General features: G+C 37.8%; 2 protein-coding genes across 6 annotated transcripts; one reads left to right on the plus strand and one right to left on the minus strand.

Annotated features, from left to right (window-relative positions):
• Positions 1-804: 804 nt before the first annotated feature.
• On the plus strand, positions 805-11,032 carry steap3 (STEAP family member 3, metalloreductase). Of its 3 annotated transcripts, XR_003937242.1 has the most exons (7): positions 805-878; positions 3,297-3,791; positions 4,229-4,556; positions 7,022-7,221; positions 8,218-8,382; positions 9,715-10,275; positions 10,320-11,032. XR_003937242.1 is itself a non-coding variant. In XM_030153698.1 (6 exons), exons 2-6 carry the CDS (start codon positions 3,303-3,305, stop codon positions 9,973-9,975), a joined length of 1,443 nt encoding a protein of 480 aa, XP_030009558.1. In that variant the 5' UTR covers positions 805-878; positions 3,297-3,302; the 3' UTR covers positions 9,976-11,032. The 3 variants fall into 3 exon arrangements, 2 of the variants coding, with proteins under 2 accessions (XP_030009558.1, XP_030009559.1); XM_030153698.1 differs by having other exon boundaries at positions 9,715-11,032; XM_030153699.1 differs by having other exon boundaries at positions 806-874; positions 9,715-11,032.
• Positions 11,033-13,079: 2,047 nt separating this feature from the next.
• Positions 13,080-22,451, minus strand: ndfip1l (Nedd4 family interacting protein 1, like). Of its 3 annotated transcripts, none has more exons than XM_030153703.1 (8): positions 22,276-22,451; positions 20,264-20,351; positions 19,574-19,704; positions 17,339-17,398; positions 16,645-16,732; positions 15,973-16,097; positions 15,603-15,669; positions 13,080-14,173 (listed from the first exon to the last, which is right to left on the minus strand). In XM_030153703.1, the coding sequence occupies exons 1-8, from the start codon at positions 22,303-22,305 to the stop codon at positions 14,070-14,072; spliced, it is 693 nt and encodes a 230-aa protein (XP_030009563.1). In that variant the 5' UTR covers positions 22,306-22,451; the 3' UTR covers positions 13,080-14,069. The 3 variants fall into 3 exon arrangements, with proteins under 3 accessions (XP_030009563.1, XP_030009562.1, XP_030009564.1); XM_030153702.1 differs by having other exon boundaries at positions 17,339-17,401; XM_030153704.1 differs by lacking the exon at positions 17,339-17,398.
• Positions 22,452-23,161: the final 710 nt, after the last annotated feature.

Genomic DNA, 23,161 nt, shown 5'->3' on the forward strand with positions numbered 1-23,161 from the left:
TCCTGCAGGTTTTTTAATATTTCCTCTGCTCTCAGAGTCTGATTGTTTCTGGATTTGCAGGATGTGAATTTGATGTTTCCTTCTGGTTGTAGTGGGATGGAGCTGAGGCTGTTTTCATTCTGTATTTTCCCTCAGGTTGCGTTCACGGACTCCAGGATCACGGCCAAAGTGAAAAGAAAGCAGCTCTGTGGAAGAAAAACTGCTGACGATCACAACGGGAGACATTTCCTGCTTTAATCTGATTATGTTCCAGGTTACAGTGTGTTTTCTTTGGGTTTTCATCTTTAAAACACACATTCATTATCATCTGTCTTTAACAGGCTACAACTCTTATCTCCTACTGTCAGCTTTGAGGCGTTCACGGACCGCAGGAAACACTGGGTGAAGAACCTGAGACTGTGGCTGCAGACTCTCGGATGAGGCGACTGAATTCGGTTCCTCATATTATTTTGAATTCAGCAGTCTGTCAGCATTTGGAAAGACAGTTGCTGAACCTGGCTGTCTTGTTTCTATTTACAAAATATATATTGTTAAATTTCAGTTATACATATGGTAAAATAGACAAATTTAACACCAAAGTAAACGTGTACAGTAGAAATAAAAACACAGAGAAAAAGATAAATGACTTTTTTCCGTTCATTCTTTGGTTCTCATGTATAAATCATTAATAAAATACCGGAGTGATTCAAAAACAGTACGTGAATGTAAAATATATGAGTTTTCCGTGTGTTCATGAAGGCAGCAGTCGTCTCCCTAACACGTGACCGGCAGCTGTACGGTGTTCTGTGAAGGACATTTATATAAGTTACCGTCCGTGAAGTGCAGGATGTTTTTATCACATGTCTGACCCGGTGTGGTTTTATTTTCTTATCATGTGAGTAAGTATACACCTTTATTACATTTAAATTTTTCAGAAGAATATGTTTAAAGGTATTTTATTCAATTACAATCTGTTTTATCTGTAGCTTCTGGTGTTTAAACCTGTTTACATCCATTTTTGGAGTTAAAGATAGAAGTAACATGTTAAATTAACCCGTTAAATCGTTAAACTTTGCGGTTTATGACTGGACTCGGGTTAATTTCACCACTTTATCTGTTTTGGTCTTTATAAGCCTTAGTGTTTTGGCAGAATAACATTAAATGCAGGGTTTACAGTTGAGTTTCAGCTACTAGTCTGAAACTGACATGAGTTTTATTAAAACACTTGGTCTCGGTAAATGTATGTTTTATTTAACCTTTCCCCTCTGTTCATTTATATAGTTCATTTCTATAGTTTACGTCAGACCAACGCCGTTCAGTACTTATATCTGCCAGTTTATTATCATTAACATATGAAATATTATAAATCCTGTTTGACAGGAACACTTCTACTAGATGTTTCCTTTAACAGTAGAAAGAAACGTGTAGTGTTGTGTGTGAGTAAAATTCAAATACGATGTACGACACTATAATACACTAGAGCTGCAACAAATTATTACTTGACTATTAATTGATTTATTTGTCATTTATTTGTTTGATTAATTGTTTGAAAACGCTGAAATTGTTTCCAAAAACCAAGATGACAGAGACGGGAAATAAGTAAGTAAGTAAATAAAATTGAAAAGAGTGGAATTTACTTTATTTTGAAGAATTACTCAAACTGATTGTTTTTTGTTGTAGAACTTATTGAGTTGTTTGTTGCAGCTCTATAATAAACAAGTGCTGTGTCAATATTAAAGTTCTTCAGGTGACTCTTACTGTAGGATCGTCATTAGTGACAGTTTTACATCCAAAGGTTCAGGATTTAGATGAATGTTCAGGATCAGTGTTTCAGTGGAATACCACTGACAGCCACTAGATGCTCATCCCTAAAGCCCTGGTTCCCATAGTCCTACACAGAACCAAACTCTAACCTGTTTCATTGGTTTTATTCTGATCCTCTAGTGAAAGATCTGCTCCGTCTTTAAGTTTTTCCTCTTTTAATTAGACCACAGGTCCAATTGAAGCTTATCTTGTCAGATTTTTATATAATTTTCATGATGTAGGATGATCAGAAATATGCGAAGGACCAACAGCAGTTGGTGTGTTGACATGTTTTCTCTGAAAATGTCAATGTGATGCTGACTTTTATATGTTTGATTATAAATCAACCATAGAGTTAAGTTTACAGCTCAGAGAACACACTTTAGTTTTCAGTGTCAGTGATTTGGTGATTATTCCTGGAGCTGTTTGTGTTTAGTTTTATCAAGGGGATCATGTTGATGATGATGATGATGATGATGCCCACCATAAAGGCCACCTACTGGACTGGAGGTGTCGTGCAGTTTCTTTGACCAGCCTACAATTTATCATTTTGACTGATCTGAATACACTTTCCAGAACTTTGAGGTAGAAATGCAAAACACACAGATTACCAGGAATTGCAATGTAATGCAACCTCAGTCTGAACAGCCAGGTCGCATTTATCTGACCTTTATGTCATTGAAATTCAACAAACATCACAATTCTGTGTCCCCGGAGGAGGAGCGGCATTAAAAATATATTTACTTCCGTAAACCCATTATGTCCCTGTGTGGTCAGGTATTATGTCAGGACCTCTTTTGTGCATGTGGGTCACTTCCTGTTCGCATTCAGTTGATGCTCAAAGCTGATAGAAGTCACATTTAATGTGTAATATGAACGAGTACACAAAAAAATTGGATTTCACAAAAAATCTGAATTGTGCAATAAGACCTGCTGTCTGAATGTAACCTTTCATATCTCATGCTAAATCAGATTAATCTGATGTTTTTCAATGTGACAGTCATGTCACATTTCATCCAACATCCACATTTTATGTCATTGAAATATGACAGACGTCACAATTCTGTTGTGGAGGAGGTGAAACCTGGAAAGATCCATATTTACTTCCATAAACACAGTGTGATGCATATGTCCTCACTTCAGCACTGTAGACTGTTCACACATGAGTCTGATGGTATCACATTTACATTAGAATGTGAACAACCAGGCAAAAAAAATTGATTTAGGCAAAGATTCAGAACTGAGCATCAAGACCTGCAGTGTAAACGTAGCGTAACTTCCTGGAAATAAAAGTTCCTGGAAATGTTGGTGGAAAGGGAAAAGTGCTGCTGGAGTTGTTGACCTGTTGCTCGTTTTTCTCTCTCCCTCCATCTTGGAAGTAGGTGAAGTTATACCAGAACCTTCTGCGTAGTGTTTGATGAAGGTGGAAGGCCTTTCCATCCTCAGTGAATCAGGTGTTTCTTCTTATTTTCTGGATTATCTGACTAGTAATGACCCTGTCCCTCCTCCTTCAGACCATCATGCATCAGGACATGACCACCCCCCTGTTGTCCCCTCCTGCCCCCTCCTCAGACCTCCTCCTCCCCGAAGGCCTCCAGGGCCCAGTGGTAGGTATCCTGGGAACCGGAGACCTGTGTCGCTCGCTGTGCGTTCGTCTGGTGGCGTCCGGGTTCAGGGTCGTGGTGGGCAGCCGTGACCCGAGCCGAGTCCGCCGTGGTGCGTTTCCTGATGGGGTGGAGGTGAAGTCACAGACAGAGGCCGTGGATGGAGCAGAACGCCTGGTGTTTGCTGCTGTTTTCCCAGAACACTACGGGTCTCTGGTGGGTCTGAGGGACCGTCTGGTGGGGAAGGTCCTGGTGGATGTGAGTAACGCATCCGGGCTGAACAGGAAGGGGCCGTCCAATGCTGAGCAACTCGCTAAGATGTTCCCTCAGACTCCGGTGGTGAAGGGCTTCAACGTCCTGTCGGCGTGGGCGCTGCAGAACGGGCCGCACGACGGGAACCGTCAGGTCAGAAAAAAAACAATGTATAACCCACTGTCTGAACGTCAGAGTGTAATACCACTAAGCACCACTAGAGGCTCCTGTTCCAAACATCCATCCATCCATCTTCTGCTTTATTCAGGTCTGGATTGTGGGGGCATCAGAAGAATGATGGCTTGGGCAAATGAGAACTTACACAAACATCTAAATGAATGTGTTTCTCCAGTCAGATACGACACATACTTTTAGTAAATAAAGAATGTTCCTGTATCATGTTTTGTCTTCAGTCCATGAAGTTAGAAAACATTTGATTAAAATCTCACATCGTACATAGAGTAGGCAAACATCATTGAACATTGAATTTTTTAGCCACATCACCCTGCTCTCATGTGACGTTCAGGGTCACCTCGTAAATTCAGGCTGAGACGTTGGATGAACCTGATCGATGCCCTGGTTTCCTTCAGGTTCTGATCTGCAGCGACTGCTCCGACTCTAAATCCCTAGTGGTCCAGCTGACCCGTCGCCTCGGCTTCACCCCGGTGGATGTGGGGGGTCTGGGCTCTTCCGGGTCCGTTGAGGAGGCCCCCCTCCTCCTCTTCCCATCCTGGGGGGGTCCCATCCTGACCTCCTTCCTTCTCTTCCTCTTCTTCTATGGTTACAGCTGTACAAGGCGCATTCTGCTGCCGTATCTGGATCATGGACAGAATAACTTGTACCAGCTCCCTCTGGTCACTGTCAACGAGACGCTACCTGCTGTTGCCATGGTTACGCTGGCTCTGGTCTACCTGCCAGGTACGAAAAATAGAAAATACTGACCATCAGCACAGAGATCTGCACCTGATCAGTAGTGTAATGGTTAATAATCGGATATGAAGACAATGAGAACATTAAATATCTCTTTTTATTAATGAAGCCTTGAACTTGAAATTTTAACCATTAAAAGTCACTGATTTTGTGAGTTTTCAGGTGATTTATCCATGAGAATCCAGGACATGACATAGGAGGTAAAGGTCTGGTTCTACTCTGAAACCAAATTGAATCCATTTAGGTTGAGGATGATGGGGTGTTCATGGTCAGTGTTTTGCTCTAAATGTTCAGGTATAAACGCTCAGTTACACAATAGCAGTTTCACTTCTCTAATAAACCTGGAGACAAACTGAAAATAGAACAATCAGACTGGAATATGTTGATGTTTCACAGTTCTGCATGTGATGTAACCCCAAAAACAAACTAGAAAAGGGAAAAAGTGAAATTTTCATCAGAGATCAGTTTATTGACTAAAACCTCTTGTTGCTGCTGTGTACATTGTATTTTTACAAATGGACGTTTGACAAAGGTTTGGTATCATCTGTATTTAATGTCATCAGTCGGAATCTAATCCCTTTCATTTCCATCTTCTGACAGAATATAGGACTGTTACACTAATACCACTGTGCTGGCCACGGCTCTGTTTTATCATTTTTTTTTAATCCAGAAAAGATAGAAATTCCAAAACCCAGAGTTCTGTCTCCACCCCATGTTGTCTGAAGGAGCTTTCTGATTGGCTGCTTCATTTTCTCCTTCATACAGATGACATGACTGTACATCTGAACCACAGACACATCCACGATCCACACATGCATTAGAGTTAAATGGAGGAGATCACATTCACTGTTAGAGCCTGTTTTGGTTCATTCCATTGTTTTCATTCAGTGCAATTCATTCTCTTTTTATTAGTGTATTTTCTATGGGTTAATGATGAAGACTAGACATATGATCTATTTTTAGAGGGTCTATATGTTGTATTTCTGCTGTCAAATATTAAAAATTACAAATTATCATTAGTGTTTATAATAAATATCTGTGAAGTTCTACCAAAGAAGTTAATGTTTTTCCAGTGATGGGCTGGGGGATTTATGTGACCACTAGAGGTAGTAGTGAGTCACTCAAGGCCAAGTTGAGGATGAGAACCATAAAGAAACAACTGTCAGACTCAAAGAAAAGAAGTGATAAAAATAGTTATTTTTTTCTCCACTGGACACAGCTGTAAATGAAAAGAATGGAGTTTGATTCAGAGGCTTATGAAGGCATAAATTTATTATGGGATGTTATTATCTGTGCTGAGTTGCTGTTTGTTGATCCATGGCTCAGACTAAACTGTGACAATTCTGACCTTGTTTGTTTGATTCCAAACAGATCTAGTGCAGCTTTTAACAACACAAACTGAACAGAAAACAAAGATGATCTGTGGTTTTACTGTAGTTGTTTCCTGTCTAAAAACAGAGCTACACGAACAGAGCTATCATGTAAACTATCAGCTGATGCTGTGAATATTATAAATGTATAAGTTTTAGTTTTTGAACAAAAGTTGATACCATGATACAGATGTGTGGAAACAATGAGTTTTATACTTTATTCAGTGACTGATACAGTCTGTGGATACATAGGGTTGAATTATTGGTGGTTTGGTTCTAAGTGTGTTCTGGTACCAGACTGACCCCTGCTGGTCAGAGTCTGGAATATTAATTTGGCATGAAGCTACTTATAGTAAGAAAACCCCTGTGACAGGTAAAGCTGGTAATGAGTCAAACCATGTTAAAGACAGAAAAAATGAGAAGTAAACCTCAACACCAGCTTTTACATCAGACTGTAAACTGTACTTACCTTTGATAAATGTAGCTTGAACTCCAGGTTTTATTTTTTTGGACTGTAATTTTCATTTTTCTCTCCATTTATTTCTGTTCTTGGAGTCAATCTAAATGTCTGTTGCAAAGGTTTTCATATTTTAATCGGAAGCTGTAAAAAACAGAAAACATTTCATTGGATCCATATTCAAAGAAGAACAGGGCGGAATCAGGTCACAGGTTTAGATCCAGCAGCCGGTACCTGAACACCTCATTTGGCCGTGAATGCTGCATTTTCGGTTGAGACAAATGGTAAAATATTTACACTGATAATGTTTCCTGAGTTGTAAAATGTGTTCTGGTACCAGACTGACCCCGCTGGTCAGAGTTGGGAATATCAGTGTTACACAGACACACCTTTAAAAGAAATGCATATATACTCCACTGTAGTTATGGTAGCTTTATTAAATGGTTGTGTTACAGAGTTAACAATTAAATAAGAGTTGGTTTGATCAGTTTGTCTTGTTTGTAGAAAGTCCTTAAACGCATCACGAATAGTGGTTGAACTGAGATTCGTCAGGGGTCAGTTTTCCTCCATTTTACCTTGTCTCCTTTGAAACACAAATGGTTCTGAACATGTTCTCTGTCATCCAGGTGTGGTGGCGTCCGTTCTCCAGCTCAGCAGAGGAACCAAATACCAGCCTTTCCCTGATTGGCTGGACCGCTGGATGTGCAGCAGGAAGCAGCTGGGTCTGCTCAGCTTCCTCTGTTCTGTCCTCCATGCCGTCTACAGCCTGTGTCTGAGTCTACGCAGGGCGGCGGGTTATACCCTTACCAATGCAGCCTTTCACCAGGTTAGACCCAAGACCATGCCCACACGACCGGGTGGTTTAACCACACAAATAATCATATTTTAGACTGTTTGTATGGTCCAATCAGGACTCAGATACACAAACATTCAGTCAAAGTGAGGAAAATGAAAAAAGAAAATCAAGAAAATAAGAACTAAATCCTTAAATCTGAGTCTACAAGTGGGATTATGTGATGCTGCATCATGGTCATAGAAAAAGAAGTCTGATTACATTTTTTAAAAAAAGAAACAAACCTGTGTGGTTCTATCTAACAACAGTTTCATCTTTTACAAATAACTAAAACCACAAATAAATATCTGGTGTCTATAACTTTCACTCATGGCCAATAATCAGCCTTAAATTTTAAAAGAAATATGAATAATTTGACGTTTATCGTGATATTTATCAATACTGACTGATATGAGCACATTTATCAATGACTTAGTTACTCATTTATTACTTAATGTCAGCATCAGAAACACTGTAATTACAGCATTAAACCATCAGCTATTAGTGAAAAAGTACCTCTAGTTCTGTGGTTATTTTTAGAAATACACTAGTTTAGTTTTTAGTGACAATAATATCTTCTCATGAAAACTAAAACCTGCAAATCAACACAAATATTAAACATAAATAGATAATATAGATAATACCAGTTTTGTTTTCCTTTAGTGTGTGTTTTATTTAGAGTTTTACATGTTCTATCTTTGACATAAAACTCATTCATTCCAACAATGTGTTTTCTAAAACAGGTTTTTTTCTTCAATACAGTCAGTGCTTTTCAGTCTGGTTTTATTTTATGTACATTCTTTCTTCCCACCTTTTTTTTCAGCATCTGTAAATCAGTTTTTCTCCTAAAACCCAAAAAACTAAAGAAAAGCTCAAATCAAACTGGTCGGTTGCTTTAAGTGCATCTACATTGTAAACCCATAAATGTTTTAAACTCGGTGTTTGTCAGATGTCAGGGGTTTTCATCGTCTTTTTACCTGCTGTTTGTAGGTGAAGGCTGGCGTTGAGAACTCATGGGTGGAGGAGCAGGTCTGGAGGTCTGACCTGTACCTGTCCAGTGGGACTCTGGGACTTGGAGTCCTGGCTCTGCTGGCTCTGACGTCTCTGCCCTCGGTGGGAAACGCTCTGAACTGGAGGGAGTTTACGTTTGTTCAGGTCAGATTCGGGATGGTACTGAGTGATTCATGGGGTTTAGTGATGCACAGACTTTACAGCTTTCAGAGTCTGGGCAAATATTTTTTGGAGGACAAGGTTGCAAATGTAGGACACTTTAATTTAACACAATAAACAGGCTGTTACAGGCCAAAATCTGGATTATATCCAGGGTTAAAGTGAGGTGGGCCAGATTTTACCCCCATGGTATCAATAGTGTTGAGTGATATGCACGAGAACTACTTCATTTTTCAACATTTAGTTTAGTGAGAAAGCTAACTGCCGTCTCCTTCATCTTCATTGTGTCTTCGTTGTCTTCATTGCATCTCCATTGTCTTTGTGTCCCCGTGGTCTTCGCTGCATCGCCATCATCTTGATTGCGTCTACATTGTCTTCATTGCATCTTCGTTGTCCTCTTTTTGTCTCCGTCATTCTTTTTGTGTTTTCATCATCTTCATTGTGTCTCCGTTATCTTCATTGCATCTTCATCATCTTCTTTGTGTCTCTGTCGACTTCTTTGTGTTTTCGTTGTTCTCTATGTTTTTCCGTCGTCCTCTTTGCGTCTCCGTTGTCTTCATTGTATCTTCGTCGTCCTCTTTGTTTTCAGTTGTCCTCTTCATTTGTCCATCATCTTCTTCATGTTGCCGTCTAGGGGTGTGTATCGGCAAGAATCTAGCGATACGATACAAATCACAATACTAGGATCACAATACAATATATCATGATACTGTTAAAAAGGCAATTTTTTGTTTGTTTCTTTTTTTTTAAATGATTATTTCCTTGAAGAATTGAGTTATACCAGAAATCGGCACAAATACTAAACACATTTTTATTTGATCACAACAGGATCTAATGTTATATCACAAAATGTTCCTGTTTTAAAACTTAAATGATGTTTTACAGACATTACAGTTTAAGATCGTGTTCAAATGTTCATATTCTATTAGTTCAGAACTAACATCAGAACATTATTTTTGTGCAATCCCAACAAAGGAACTAACATTATTTAATAAAAGAGTGTTAAATAATAATAAATAAAATAGAAACAAAAAAGAAAAACAAAAATAAACCCCCACAATATCTGCATTTGAATAAATACCTAAAAATATCGATAAAGTACTTTTTAATATCGATACAGTATTGTGAAATGAAATATGGCAATATATTGCAGAACCGATATTTTCGTACACCCCTATTGCCATCGTCCTCTTTGTGTCTCTGTCCTCTTCTTTGTTTGTCCTCTTTATATCTCCACTGTCTTCTTCATGTTGCCGTTGTCCTCTTTGTGTCTCCTTCTTCATCTTCATGTCTCCATTGTTTTCTTTGTGTTTCCAGTCAGGACTCGGTTACGTGGCGTTGACCCTGTCCATCGTCCACGTCCTGTTCTTCGGCTGGGACTCCGCCTTCAAACCGTCATCCTACCAGTTCTACCTCCCTCCAGTGTTCGTCCTGTCCCTCATCCTGCCCTGTTGTGTCCTCGTGTCCCGCCTCCTCCTGGCCCTGCCCTGTCTGGCGTTCAGACTGCGTAAGATCCGTCGAGGCTGGGAAAGCGGACGGAGGACGTGTCCATCGGGAGACGATGGAGGAGACGTTTAATGTGAGACAGGATGAAGGACATGAATGCAGTCTCCAGCAGGTCCAGAACAAGGACCTGAAGAACCTGAGGAACCTGGTTTCTGTCTAAAACAGGCCAGGACAGATGTGTCTGTACTCAGAGGAGTCGAGTACAGGTGGGTTAGTTTTTACCTCATACAAACACTGTTAAAGCAGATGTTTGGACAATGATTCATCACCATCAGGACAAGACCTGACACTGAAACAAACCTTGAACCACAGCTTTAACGTGAGGAAAAATCTTCAAAACATCCTCTTTTTCTACATAAATCAAGATCAGATGTTCATGCACGTCCTAAAACTTCATGAAGTTTTAGAAAGACGAGGTAAAAACATCAAAGTCAATCTGTCACATGGAACAATGAATGTAAAACTAAAGATCAGAGTCACTTTATTCACAGAATCAGGATGTTTTTCTATCAGATGGTTTATTCCAAACCACCTGAAACTGGTCAGTCATCATCAGGTTGGATTCACATTCCAGTCTTTGTATAAATGGAAATGATCAACAAATGCATCGGATGTAGAAAGGACTCAACGTGTGGTGAATCTTCATCTTTTTATAGACATTAACTGGCACACGTTTGGAAAAAATACAGAATTTTCCAGTTTTTATCATTTTGTCAAATTGTGACTTATGTAATTTATAGAAATAAATATAATAAAGTAATTCTGAGGAAAAAGAGACATGTTTAGGTGTCATAACAAGTTGGAATTTTTATCTGTTTTTTCAAATAAAACAACTTTTTTTTGCACAAAAACATTGGACAAACAATGGGGATGAAATGTATAAAACTGTGACAAATGTTAAAACAGGAGTGATATTATTCTGAAACATTTTCTTGTTTCTGTTACTTCCTGGAAATGTTTCAATAGAATTGTGGGAAATCACAGACTGACATGAGGAAGACGATGAGTGCAGGGAAATAGGGGGGAAAAAATGTGATTGAGGCAGTTTAACATCATCTGTAACAGAGTCAAACAATATCTTTTTTCTCTTCTTTGTATTCATGTATGAAGTGATTGACGTACAACAAGATAAAACTGAACGGGGAATTTTGAATGTCTGTTTTTTCTTTTTACACGATGGTGAAGATCTGAATATATAATTTAATACATTTTTGTTTTATAAATGTATGTAATATTTGGAGAAAATAAAGCCAGGAAATTAGTGTAGAACAGGAAAAACCTGATCAAACACCCTTATTTCAAAGTTTATATCTGTTCATAACAGACTGAGGAAGGGAATAAAACTAATCTTTTCTATGTTTTAAAATTGTGTTTTCTACGTCACCAACATCTGATTTTAACTGAAGGGAAAATATCACTTATTTTTCATGTAAAGATGACAATGATCCATTGGGGAATGTCAGAATTTTATTTATATATATATATATATATATATATATATATATATATATATATATATATATATATATATATAACATCTACGTGTCAAAAATTATTGTATTTTATTCAGTTGTTTGTGATTGTTGTGAATGTTGAAGTGTTCTTTCTGATTGCACAAGAACAAGTGTAAGAACATGTAATGATGGACTGATGGATTCTACATATTGACTCTTCCCACAGTCTCAGATGTTTGGGCAGATGCTGCACAAAGACATGATTCTGAGGCTGAATGAATCTGTCATCAGTTTAATTTGAAGATGTACAAGAGTTTTGAGTGTTTTACTGTAATGTGCTTTTCTTTTATAGTTTTTTTTGTCTTTTCAGAAATGCTAAATGCATTTACATTATGGAATAAACATTACGATGTGCATGCGCTGGATGTAGCGTTTTCCGTTTTGCTGTGCAGTGTGTGATGACTGCTCTGTAGTGTCTACATGCCGCCTGGTTGTGTGTGTGATCTGAAAGCAGTGTTTGCTTCTGAGTGCAGGTTAAAACAGTTTTGAGGCAATAGCTTGCTTTTGCAAGAAGAGTGACAGATTTGTGAATGTAGTTTGAATTCTGGGTTTTGTGTTTACAGCTTTGAGAAAAGGGGTGCAGCTTTGGAAAAATGTGTCTTAGCGATTGTGAAAAACTGTAGGACATTTCAGGTTGTTCAAACTTGTTTTGGGTTATTCATATTTTTTTAGTCAAAGGATAGTTTGTCAATATAAACATTTTCATGTAGTTTGACTTTTTACACTAAAACAAAGATGAAACTTTGGATTAGTCATTATTTGTAGGTTTTTATGATAATATTTTACTGGTTCAACCCACTTGAGGTCAAATTGGTCTGTGTGGCCCCTGAACTAAAACAATTTGACATCCTTGATAATATCTTCAGCATACTTTTTTTGCATTTCAGATTCATCCTGTGGGCTGGATTGGACACTCCTGTGTTACTGGGTTATACCCAAGCAGTCTCTTATTCATTGGTAATGGAACACAGATGAAGGAGCTCAGTGCTATAGGGCTGTTATAGGAGTGTTGTTCCTTAAGGGCCCAAAGGGGCATTTGTTCCTTTACAGGGGGTCCAACCGACATGTTGAACTGAGATGTTAGCTGCCCAGTAATAATGCATGTAATTTTTGCATGACCAGCCCTTCATCTTCCTTCTGCCTCTCCTTTTTGATTCAAGGTATCTTCTTGTTCTAGACATGGAGAACAAGAGGACATGAGGAGCATACATAAGGAGGTGGTCTTATCAAGGTCTTTGAAGAAAGATTTTCAAATAAAAATTGGAATGGTCTGAAGAAGAAATATTGGCAACACTACCATCAAAGAAGAATCCACTGACAGGTGGAGGATTGACCGCCTTTCTACATCCTTCTTGGCCTGAATTAGGGCAGGTTTAAAATAATGTTTGAAAAGGTCTCTGTAATTTTAGACTCCCAGATACGCAAGCACAATGTAGTCTATACTTACCCTGGGTGGAAGGTTTACAGTGGTAATAGGCTATCATTGACCAGACAGACTAAACTTTTCATTATATTTATTTTGTAGTCAGAAATCAATCTGAAATCTGAACTGTATTTTTAATCTGTTTTTTCTCTTTACATGATGGTGAATATCTGAATAGATAAGTTAATCAATATTGATGAAAATGCATCAAAATAATACCACCTCCACTAGAGTTAGGATCAAAATAAAAACAGTAACTTTAATATTTCATTGTTAGGTCATGAAAAAAAACCACGAATCTATTTCTTGTTCTTCACAGGGCAGGGATTCCTACCAACATCTGTAAGTACCAACATTTTTTCCCTCGTTGAAAAACAGTGGGGTGCCAGTGACTTGGACAGGACTTTGGGATCATTTATTTGAGCAGAAACGTCCAATTGTACATCTGATTCCAGTGACAGACTTATTATTTAACCACTCATCTTTGCACTGTCCATGAGCAAGGCAGTAAACACCAGTCTGTAATAGAAGCTCTGCATCCAACGATACAGACTGACACCCCTCACATGTACAGAACAGAGGGAAAACACATTTCTAAGTACAGTGCACAGAATAATCTACAACAGTTAATTCATGGGGGAAACTGCTTTGAGAAAACCGGCCAATATAACGTCAAAGGAGATCTCAGAGAAGACCCCGGCTGATCATGTTCCCTTTTCAGACACATTTTACCTGATAAACTCAGCAAACTGAAAATATATATTATTTCACAAGGAATTAAAAAGCAATAATCAGAAAGGTTAAAATACATTAATTCACATTGCATAAATCAACACATAACCCCCAAATTTCCCACCAACCCTTGGGCAGAGAAACACTTTTTTTCTATACAAATGACTTCATCATATCGAAGACTGATGGAAAAAATCATAACATGTGCAAGACTGCCCCCTGGTGGCCAACAAGAAAACAGTGCATGCTGCTGCTACGAAGAAACCGTAAATAAGGCATTAATTTGTACGTCACTCACTTCATAATTGTAAATAGCACTTAACATTTAACCACTAACAACTTAAAGGTTTTACAGAAGTGTCAGCATTCACTATTTTACACCAAGAGGGGACGACAGGCTCTGAATTGTCCAAATCATGTCAAGAAGACATACTAATGGGTATGTCTCATTGAAAAAGAGAGAGAGGAAAAGGTGATGATGATGCTGATCTCTGATCTCAGTAGATGAAGAGGACCCGGGTGCGGGGCAGGGTGGAGAGGGTGTCGGCCATCTTGCGGATTCTGGCGTAGTTGATGAATCCTCGAAGGAAGAGCAAGAAGCCTGAAAAAGGAAAAAGGTACAGTAAGATTTAGCAAGAAGAGGAAAAACTCTGCCAAACATTTGGTTTAAATAACAATTTAACACAACGGTCCTATCACTATCAGCGGCCCCTTTCCATACTGTCACCTGTCAAACTAAGGTCCTTTACACCATATCAGTGGTAGGTATTTAAAAAGGAAATAATAAGAGCCAATAATATCAGAGAAACATCAGTGGTAGATAGAAGGGACCACAGTTACAACTACATTCAAAATAGAATTTGATTGAGAAAAACTACTCGTTTGCACAGAAGCCAGACACAAACTAAGGTTAGCTGGTCTGGAACACAGCTGTTAGAAAATGAAGCATAGTTGTAGCATTTTATGCCGAAAAAATGCCATTTACCACATAAAAGAAACATGAAAAATGATAGGCCCAATACAGAGACATGTTTTTCTTTGTCTGCTGACAACTCTGTGCAAAGCTTAGTGTTGTACATTGGTACATAGTTTTTCAGCAAATATTAGTTTGAATGAGAATCTTTGTAATTAATAAATTTAGTCATTTTTTCCAGGTGTCATTCAAGGTTAATACAAGGCTTTGACATCAGACTTCAGTTTACAGCTGTAACAGACACACGCCTCTTCTGGACTTTCAGATGCTTCTGTTTATTGAAAACATAGTCTTTCTTTCCTGACAGACAGCTCAACGTGGTTAATAAACTAATATGACTCACTCAGCTCTGTTGCACATGTTTGATGTTTACTATTTTACCATGTCTGGAATCTAGCATTTAGAATTAGTGTACCCATCATCCCCTGCACTTCCACAGCTCTGCCGTATATCCATATATGGTCACCTCTGGCTGCAAAAGCATCCAGATGCTGGCAGCATCCAAAATGCAAACTCAAGGCTTCACATCTGATTGATCATTTAGTCGCTATTATGTAATTTCTCAGATATCCTCAATTTAATACAGAATTTTTAGACTGTTTATGCACCCATGGCATTTGAGAAAAATGTCAGTATGTAGTGAATAATGGTTAGTTTAGTTAGTTTAGTTTTATTTCGAGCACCATCTGTGAATATATCGATGAGTAAGCTCTTTAACAGTGTCTCATCAATATCCAACATCTCACTTCTTCTATTTTTTTACTCCCTCCTCTAAAATCCATCTCCTAGCTGCAGCTCTTTGTGACATTTTCACTTATTACTGTGTCTAGTTACATTTGATAATGCAGAGCCAGACAGTGGAGGGTCAGTTGGAAACATTGGAATGATATTAGCGAGGGAAAACAGTGATACCTTGAAAATTCAGAACATGAGCAGAGATTTCATGTTTAACACTATGTTTTGGTCTTTGCAGTTTAACTCAGAAAAGGCCAAATGGGTCATAACCATGACAAACCCACTTGTTTGACGTATTTAGTTTGAAGATTTTGCTACTTACCCAACACCAGGAACACCCACCACAGCCAGTACTGTCCGTCAAAATAACCAGGGAAGTATGTGGAGAACTGAAAAACCCAACAGGATGACACAAATGACAGGTTAGAATAAATACGGTCTGTGATAGCTCCACACGCATTATTTCTTGCTTTATAAAAGTGAAGAAGAATGAAGCGGAGCTGTCCAGATTTCAGAGGAAGTGGTGCGGTGCCCAAATACGACCACTACAGAGACACCATTAAAATACCACAGAGCTGTTTGGGGCTTTGTTGTTGTTTGTGCCTACAGAAAACCACGGTTTTATGGGTCTCTGTGTGTGCTGTGTCATGTGTGTAACATTTTGGTTTGTGCGGATCGCCCCCGTGTCGTACCCGGACTATTAGGATCCATTTGATGAGGGAGAGGCCGAAGCCTGAGATGGCCCCGTAGCGGCCGGCTGCTGAGGTGGTCAGGCAGAAGGACAGGAAGAAACCAATCCAGTTGAACAGGAATGCCACTGAGAAGGACATATGGTAGAATGTGTGTTACACATACAATCAGGAAGCAGAACAACTATAGGGAATTCAGGAGTTAGTATGGGTTAGCCTGTATCTTCTCAGTTTAGTTTTATATTTAGATTCAATCCGATTAGATAGAAGTGTATTAATTCCTTAGGCAGAGCCCAGTAGCAGCACAACACTGCATGCATACACATAAGAAATATTACAAAACAAAAAGGAAAGAAAATAGTAATAATAGCTATAAAAAAAATTAGAGAAAAACAGGCATTTGCACATTGCACACACAAAGTACGAGTAGAAATAAATAATAAAGTAGTAATAACAATAATATAAAAGTAATTGTTGTATTATAATATGTACAGTATGTATATATATATATATATATATATATATATATATATATATATATATATATATATATATATATATATATATATATATATATACATAGTTGAACCCTTAATTGAAAGACCCAAAAAATAATAAAGGAAAAGTTAAAAGAGAATTGACAAAAAGTGAAGAGAATTAATTAGCATAACTTACTGAAGAAAGTGAGCATGAAGATGCCGTCATTTCCTATCCTCAGCTGATCGGCATCTTCAAAGTCATCTCTGGTCACAAATTCATCATCCTGTGAGGAAAAGGGCAAAAGAAAAGCAAAAAACACATAAACCAATGTGTTCAGCTTATTAAGAACAGAAATTATTTGGCACAGCAGAGCACAGCAGTAGCAAAGTTTTCTGGGACTCGGACAATTTGTAGTTTTTTGTTGTTTTTTTTTCTAACACAAATGGGGCTGTTTGACTTTTTATAACAAGTTTATAACAGTTAAAGGAAGGATTTTGAAGACGTGGCAGTTGCAAACACTGAAAAGGATTACATTATTATTATTATTATTATTATTATTATTATTATTATTATTATTATCATTAATAGACCCAGGTTGGCTCCTGCTACTGGGAACCCAACTGTACTGACACTGTGAATACAAACACAAACAATCAACAGAACAACAACACCACCACAACACAAGAACCCCTTTTCATTACTTTTTAAGTTGGCACTTTAGACCCAAAAGTCTGATGACTGTCAATGCAAGTAGTTCTTTATGTAAGTACCACCTAATCTAGCAGTCTAAATACACAAACATACCAGAGGGGACTACTGTAGGGATATCTGTGTTTTTACACACTAAACCAGGACCATCACACACTCTGTTCCCACTCCGCCCAGTTACCTCCAGTGAACTGCGAATTACATCGTCAAAAGTCTCCAGGCGTTCCCTGTGCTGAGTCTGCTGCTGAGCACAAGGTAAAGCAGTGTGTGGCAGAGAAACACAACACCAGCAATCAAACAGGGCGGGCCCATATACAGTTTAGTGCAATGCACCACAGTGACCACTACATGGCACAACTGAGCAATCATTTTAAAGCAGAAAATGTCATGTTCAAGACAAACAGCAGTTTTTAGTACATGTTAGCTAATCTGAGTGAAAACAATAGATAGGCATAGATATACATGAACTTGTCAAAGGTGCTTCTGACCAGGCTGTATATGGGATGTTAACAAACCAGTGTCCTTTAGAGATAATTTAAGTCTAAGTATACACTGTGAACCATACAGGATATGCAGTGTATACCAATATTAGCGTTTTACTTTAAAGGTACTCTGAGTAACATGTCAGATACTGATAAACCTGTTTTGTGATGTAAATTTCTATACTGAGATTAGCACTGCAGTATTTCACACATATGTGACCTAATCAGTGCTCAATGCTGAAAGAAAACCTGACATTGTATATTGATTTTTTTTTTTTTTTAAATCTAACCTGCCAAATTTCATTTACAGAGTAATTATGGCACCATAATTCTAAAACTGTTCTAACAAAACTTAAGTGAAAAAACTAAACGCATTTGTTCTCTGTATTTTGTGTTTGCAGTTGGAGAAATAATCACAGCAGATAAAACTATGAGTTACGTCACATTTTCCAACATGAATATTTGTCCCAGTCTTGCAGCACTGATGTTGGAGGTTCATCATGTGATATTCAGTGACATCTATTTGTGATGTTGCTGATTGGAACTAACTGAATACCTCCTCCCTACTCTATGTTTGCTCTGCCAGTTTCAGGCTTTTCAGTTAATGGGAATAATAACTCTACAGCCATAGTTGGTGACAGTAATGCATCTTAAAGCTGGATGTCACCTGATATAAATGGAAAAGTTGAGGAAGGAAGTCTGTTTGGAGCCACAGTAAAAGCTGTGTGTAGGTGGTCTCCAACCTCGGCTACTATTCACGGGTCTTAGATATAAAGGAACACACCAACAGAATTCATATTTTTGTGATTATACACTAATGAAGGCATAATTATGAATACTGAATTCAATTTCTGCAATTAAACTCTTATAAAATCTTCTACACTGGACCTTTGATTTACATCGTCTATAAACAAAATCTAGTATATCAAGCTCACAGTCATACAGTAAAACATTCACAAAAAACCCATTCATGAATGAGGTCAAAGTACACATACAACTCCAGACTGGGTCCATTTATTGGAATTTTGTAGTCATATCTCAAGGCAGTGTGACTAAATTTTATAATTAGAAGCAACAGTGTGACTTTGGAAAATTTTTCCTCCATTGTATTAAATGTCATCATGATCTGCTCAGTGAAAAACCAAACTGGAGTGAGTGTATTCTTTGATGTGCTCTAGAGGATGATTAGAGCAGTAACATGAGGTTCTTGTCGCCATTACGATATGGGTGGGGGACAATTCAGTGTAGTTCTGTTCTTGATGGCGCCATTGTTGAGGAAAAATAAATTTGCTGACTCAGCCTCAAAAATCACAAAACACTTAAAGCTTGAAGCATTTGTAGGGAAGTGGAGGTAGCCTATATAAAAGTGAGCTGCTTGTTTATTGGTTTTGTGGTCATTGTCATGTTGTAATGACAGTTTACTGACCACATATATGTCGACATCTATAAATATATTATTTGGTGTCTGTGTGTGCCCATTTAACATACAGGTGGAGTATGCAATTTTTCTCAACAGCCAAACAAACACAAGCCTCTCAAAAATGACACATGGATAGTTTTCCATGTCTTACTGTTGTTGTTGAAAAATATCCATGCATTGTGCTGCACGCTGTACATTTTATGCTGATGCTCCCAAAATTTTCAGGAAGAAATCTGAATACTAATAATAGAAAAAGTGTTGAGCACTGTAGAGATATGAATGTTATCAACTACAGCTTAAGAAAAGATAATCGTCTGCTCTGTCACACCTTTTAATATACTTCTGCAATAAAAAGCAGAGAAACAATCAGCTACAGTATGTGTTGTTCAGAGATGTGCAGATAGAAAACAGAGGGCAAGTCCTTCCTGCTTTGCAGAAAGACAGAGCAGTGTTTGACTTGTGTGCAAAGTGAGTCTAACCACAAGCAAAGTGGAAAAAACACTGAGACACTCACTCTTCCGGTTACCAAGGGAACAGTAGTCTCAGCCTTGGTTCTTTCTGCTTCATCATAGGAAGGTAGCGTCGTTGCCACGTTGTATGACGGGGGCTTGGGGAAAGCCCCATCTTCCTTGTATTCAAAGAATGCTACAAAACAAACAGTACATAGGATTTAATCAAATTAAAATAACTCTTCACTGAAAAACATGAATGCATCTCTTGTTGGTCATCATTTATAAACTGAGGCTTTTATTTAACACATGTTCTGTTAGCTTAAAACACATGTGAAAACAGAGGCAGATTCATATGGAGACACAGACACTTGAAGATGGAATTTCGTAAACACAAACTTTTTATAAGATGAGAGTTAATATGGAGTGTACCCAAAGTCAAATGGACAAAATTCTAATGTAACTGTATTTCTTCATAAAATTTTTCATCTTAACATTAAAAAAAAATGTGTCTACTCGTATAATGAGAAGAACTACATGAAATCAGCTCCTGATTCTTTGTTCAATGCCACCAAAACAGAGTAAACAGAGGTAATGGTAAAAGTGCTTCTTAACATAAAATTGTATTATTCTTTAATAGACAGTGATCAGCCAATGATCATGAGGTATGGAAATTACATTGTTTCAGATTTTCTTCTATTCCACCAATTCAAATGAGAACACAATGGAAACATGTGGATGAGTCGTGGTCTTACCAGCATTGACCGCTGCGATACTGCTGTACGGAGGTGGAGCATCAGCTACAGCCTGTGGACTCTCCTCTGGGTCCTCCTCATTGGGCAGCTGTGGAAAAAAAGGGAGACCACTTCCAGTTTTATTTTATTTTGTACATAAAGATGATATTACACTTGTCTTGTCTATGTTAGGGAATGTACGAACCACAGAATATGTAAGTGTGTATGTAAGAAGTGGGGCTAACATGATGTCGCACATTGCTTTTTGCACTGCTGTTTAGAAGGAGTTGGCATTTTGGAGCCACAGGTGACCATATTTAGACAAAAGGGTGAAGCTGTGGAATTGTAATGGGTAAGGTAATGCTAATCGCTATCCTGCTGGTGACTGACCTTCAAACATTTTTGTATCTAATTCAGTTGATAATCTTTTTAATGTAACTTCATATACAAATTTACAGCCTTCTTAAATACTGCATGCATTTGATTTGCTATAAGTTTCCTAGATGAGGTGATACAATTTGAGCCTATAAATTGCTTTCAGCGTTTCTTCTACCATTATTATTATTAGATGCAGCACCTAAGTTATTTTGGGATCCCCTAAGCCAAGTTAGTATAAATTCAGAGATCATCATATCTAAGTAAGTTACATTCCCCAGTTCTAATGTTCACAGTTGGCCCATACTGGATCTATTTAGGATGCTTTGTTTTTACATTTCTGGATCTCATTTATTATCTGCCCTCCAAAAAAGTACAGATTGCTTGTGTATGTTTACGCCATTCATGTGTTTAAGTTGTCAAGTCACAAAACATAAATCTGAGTCGATACACTTTTGACAAAAGTCAAAACACATGATAAACTATCAACAACAAAGCTAAAATGATTGTAAGGGGTTTCCATAAAAATAAGACTACATATAATTCCAAATTTACTTAAAATATATATATATATATATATAAAAACTCAAGCGGTGGACTCAAAAATCTGCCTGTATTTCCGCTGGAACAAGAAAAAAAGCCATTGTTCTTTCCACAAAGGTCTACAATAATAAATGGAAAACTGCAGACAACAAAAAAGCTGAGTCAGACCAAATGAATTCAAGAAACTTCACTTTCAACAAGTGTAACATCGTCTGCACGTGTAGCAAATACATTTTTAATATCATACTGATCTCAATGGTGACATGTAGGAAATATACTAAAACAATAATAATATCTACCTTACACTAAAATACACCTTAAAAGCAAACATAGCTCTCGGGCTTGGGTCCACAGTCACGCCCACTGTCCGTGGCAGTTTTCTGGTAAATCTGAGAAGAACTATTATAATGGTGTCACTTAGATGTTGACGTTACATCTCAAAAAATTAACATAAAACCACGAGGCAGCTGATCAGGTTTCACTGTGTTACATCTACACAATGACAGAACAAACAGCATTGTCCCAGCTCTGTCTGAATATTCATTATTAGTGCTAACAGCCACAGGATCAGCCTTCTTTGGCTTTAGAAACACTCAATAACTGAACACTCAATAACTAAACACTCAATAACTAAACACTCAATAACTAGCTCTTTTAGCCGATAACCCCCATAAACGTGCGAGCCAATACGATGCTGCTCTCAAACTGTCTCATTAACATACAATGAGGTTCGTCAACAGCGTTAAGTGATACATCAGTGTGGATATTTAACTGTCTGAAACATTTTTTTTAAAGAAATGACCAAATATAACGCTAAACACGAACATTAATAATCGATTAACGAAGTTGAAGCGTATGTACATTAGCTCGCGATAATGAGGAAGCTAGTAAAAGACTATGACCATTAAGCTAGGTTAGCTAACTAGACGTTCAACCTAGTTAAACTACGTAAGACCTGTAGAATAGTACTGGCAGTATTTGTGACATGTGGCTGTGAGCTTTTGGCGCTACCTACTTTTAACTATTTGGCCTTTCAATGTAACCAGAACACAGCGGACAGGAAACGCTAAACCTCCAACGTGTTAGCTTACTACTAATTAATACTGTTCGGTTACCTGCTGATACCTGGCACTCTGTTCGGCCATTCCGACGTATACGGCTGCTTATCAATAGCACAGACGGTATCCGCTGTCAAGACACCAAACGAGAACGAAATTATATAACTGTACAACTGTAAACTCAATCCTCGCCACAATAGAAAACTGCTTCTCCCTCGATCGCTCAGCGTCAAGTAGATAAATTACTGCGTACAAAACGTACAACTTCCTGCTAGCGTTTTAAAAATAAAAGTGTGTAGATAAAACAAAACGCACTGACACGCGTATGGGAGATGGATGATCAAAAATAAATCGAATACAGTCTCTTCATGTTTTATTTCATTCGTTTAGCTGGTCTCACGAGCAATTATTTGTAGCATTTGAGACCAGTAATACTCTTATTTTGATATTTTCATTAGTTGTTTCCTGTTTATTCATGTTTGAATTATCACACTTTACGTAAATCTCTCTCAGAAAACCATTGACGTCAATGGTCACAACAAACACTCTACCGCCCCCATCTGGCAAACTATGAACCTTAACCTTAATATTAGTACAACTGAAAAAGCTGAGACACTGACCAAACAGTTATCGACTAAAAGATATATCGATGGCCAGAATACAAAACATCCTATCTGAAAAAAATCACTTTTTGCAGGAAAAAAAAAAAAAAAAAACTTCTAGTTTTATTACAGTATGGTCTTTGTTAAAGATATCCTAGTATATTCTACTATTCTCAGACTCTCTTTGTATATTATGTGTTCACATATCATCCTTGTTCTCACCATTTAATGTAAAAACTCAAAATCTAAAAATTTGCAGAGAGGAGGTTTTGTTTTTTGGCCATCAATATACAGACATAAAAATGTTACGACCAGCTCAGAGTTACAACATATTGAGGACA

The sequence above is a fragment of the Sphaeramia orbicularis genome, chromosome 14, assembly GCF_902148855.1.
Source record: "Sphaeramia orbicularis chromosome 14, fSphaOr1.1, whole genome shotgun sequence".
Taxonomy (NCBI): Eukaryota; Metazoa; Chordata; class Actinopteri; order Kurtiformes; family Apogonidae; genus Sphaeramia; species Sphaeramia orbicularis.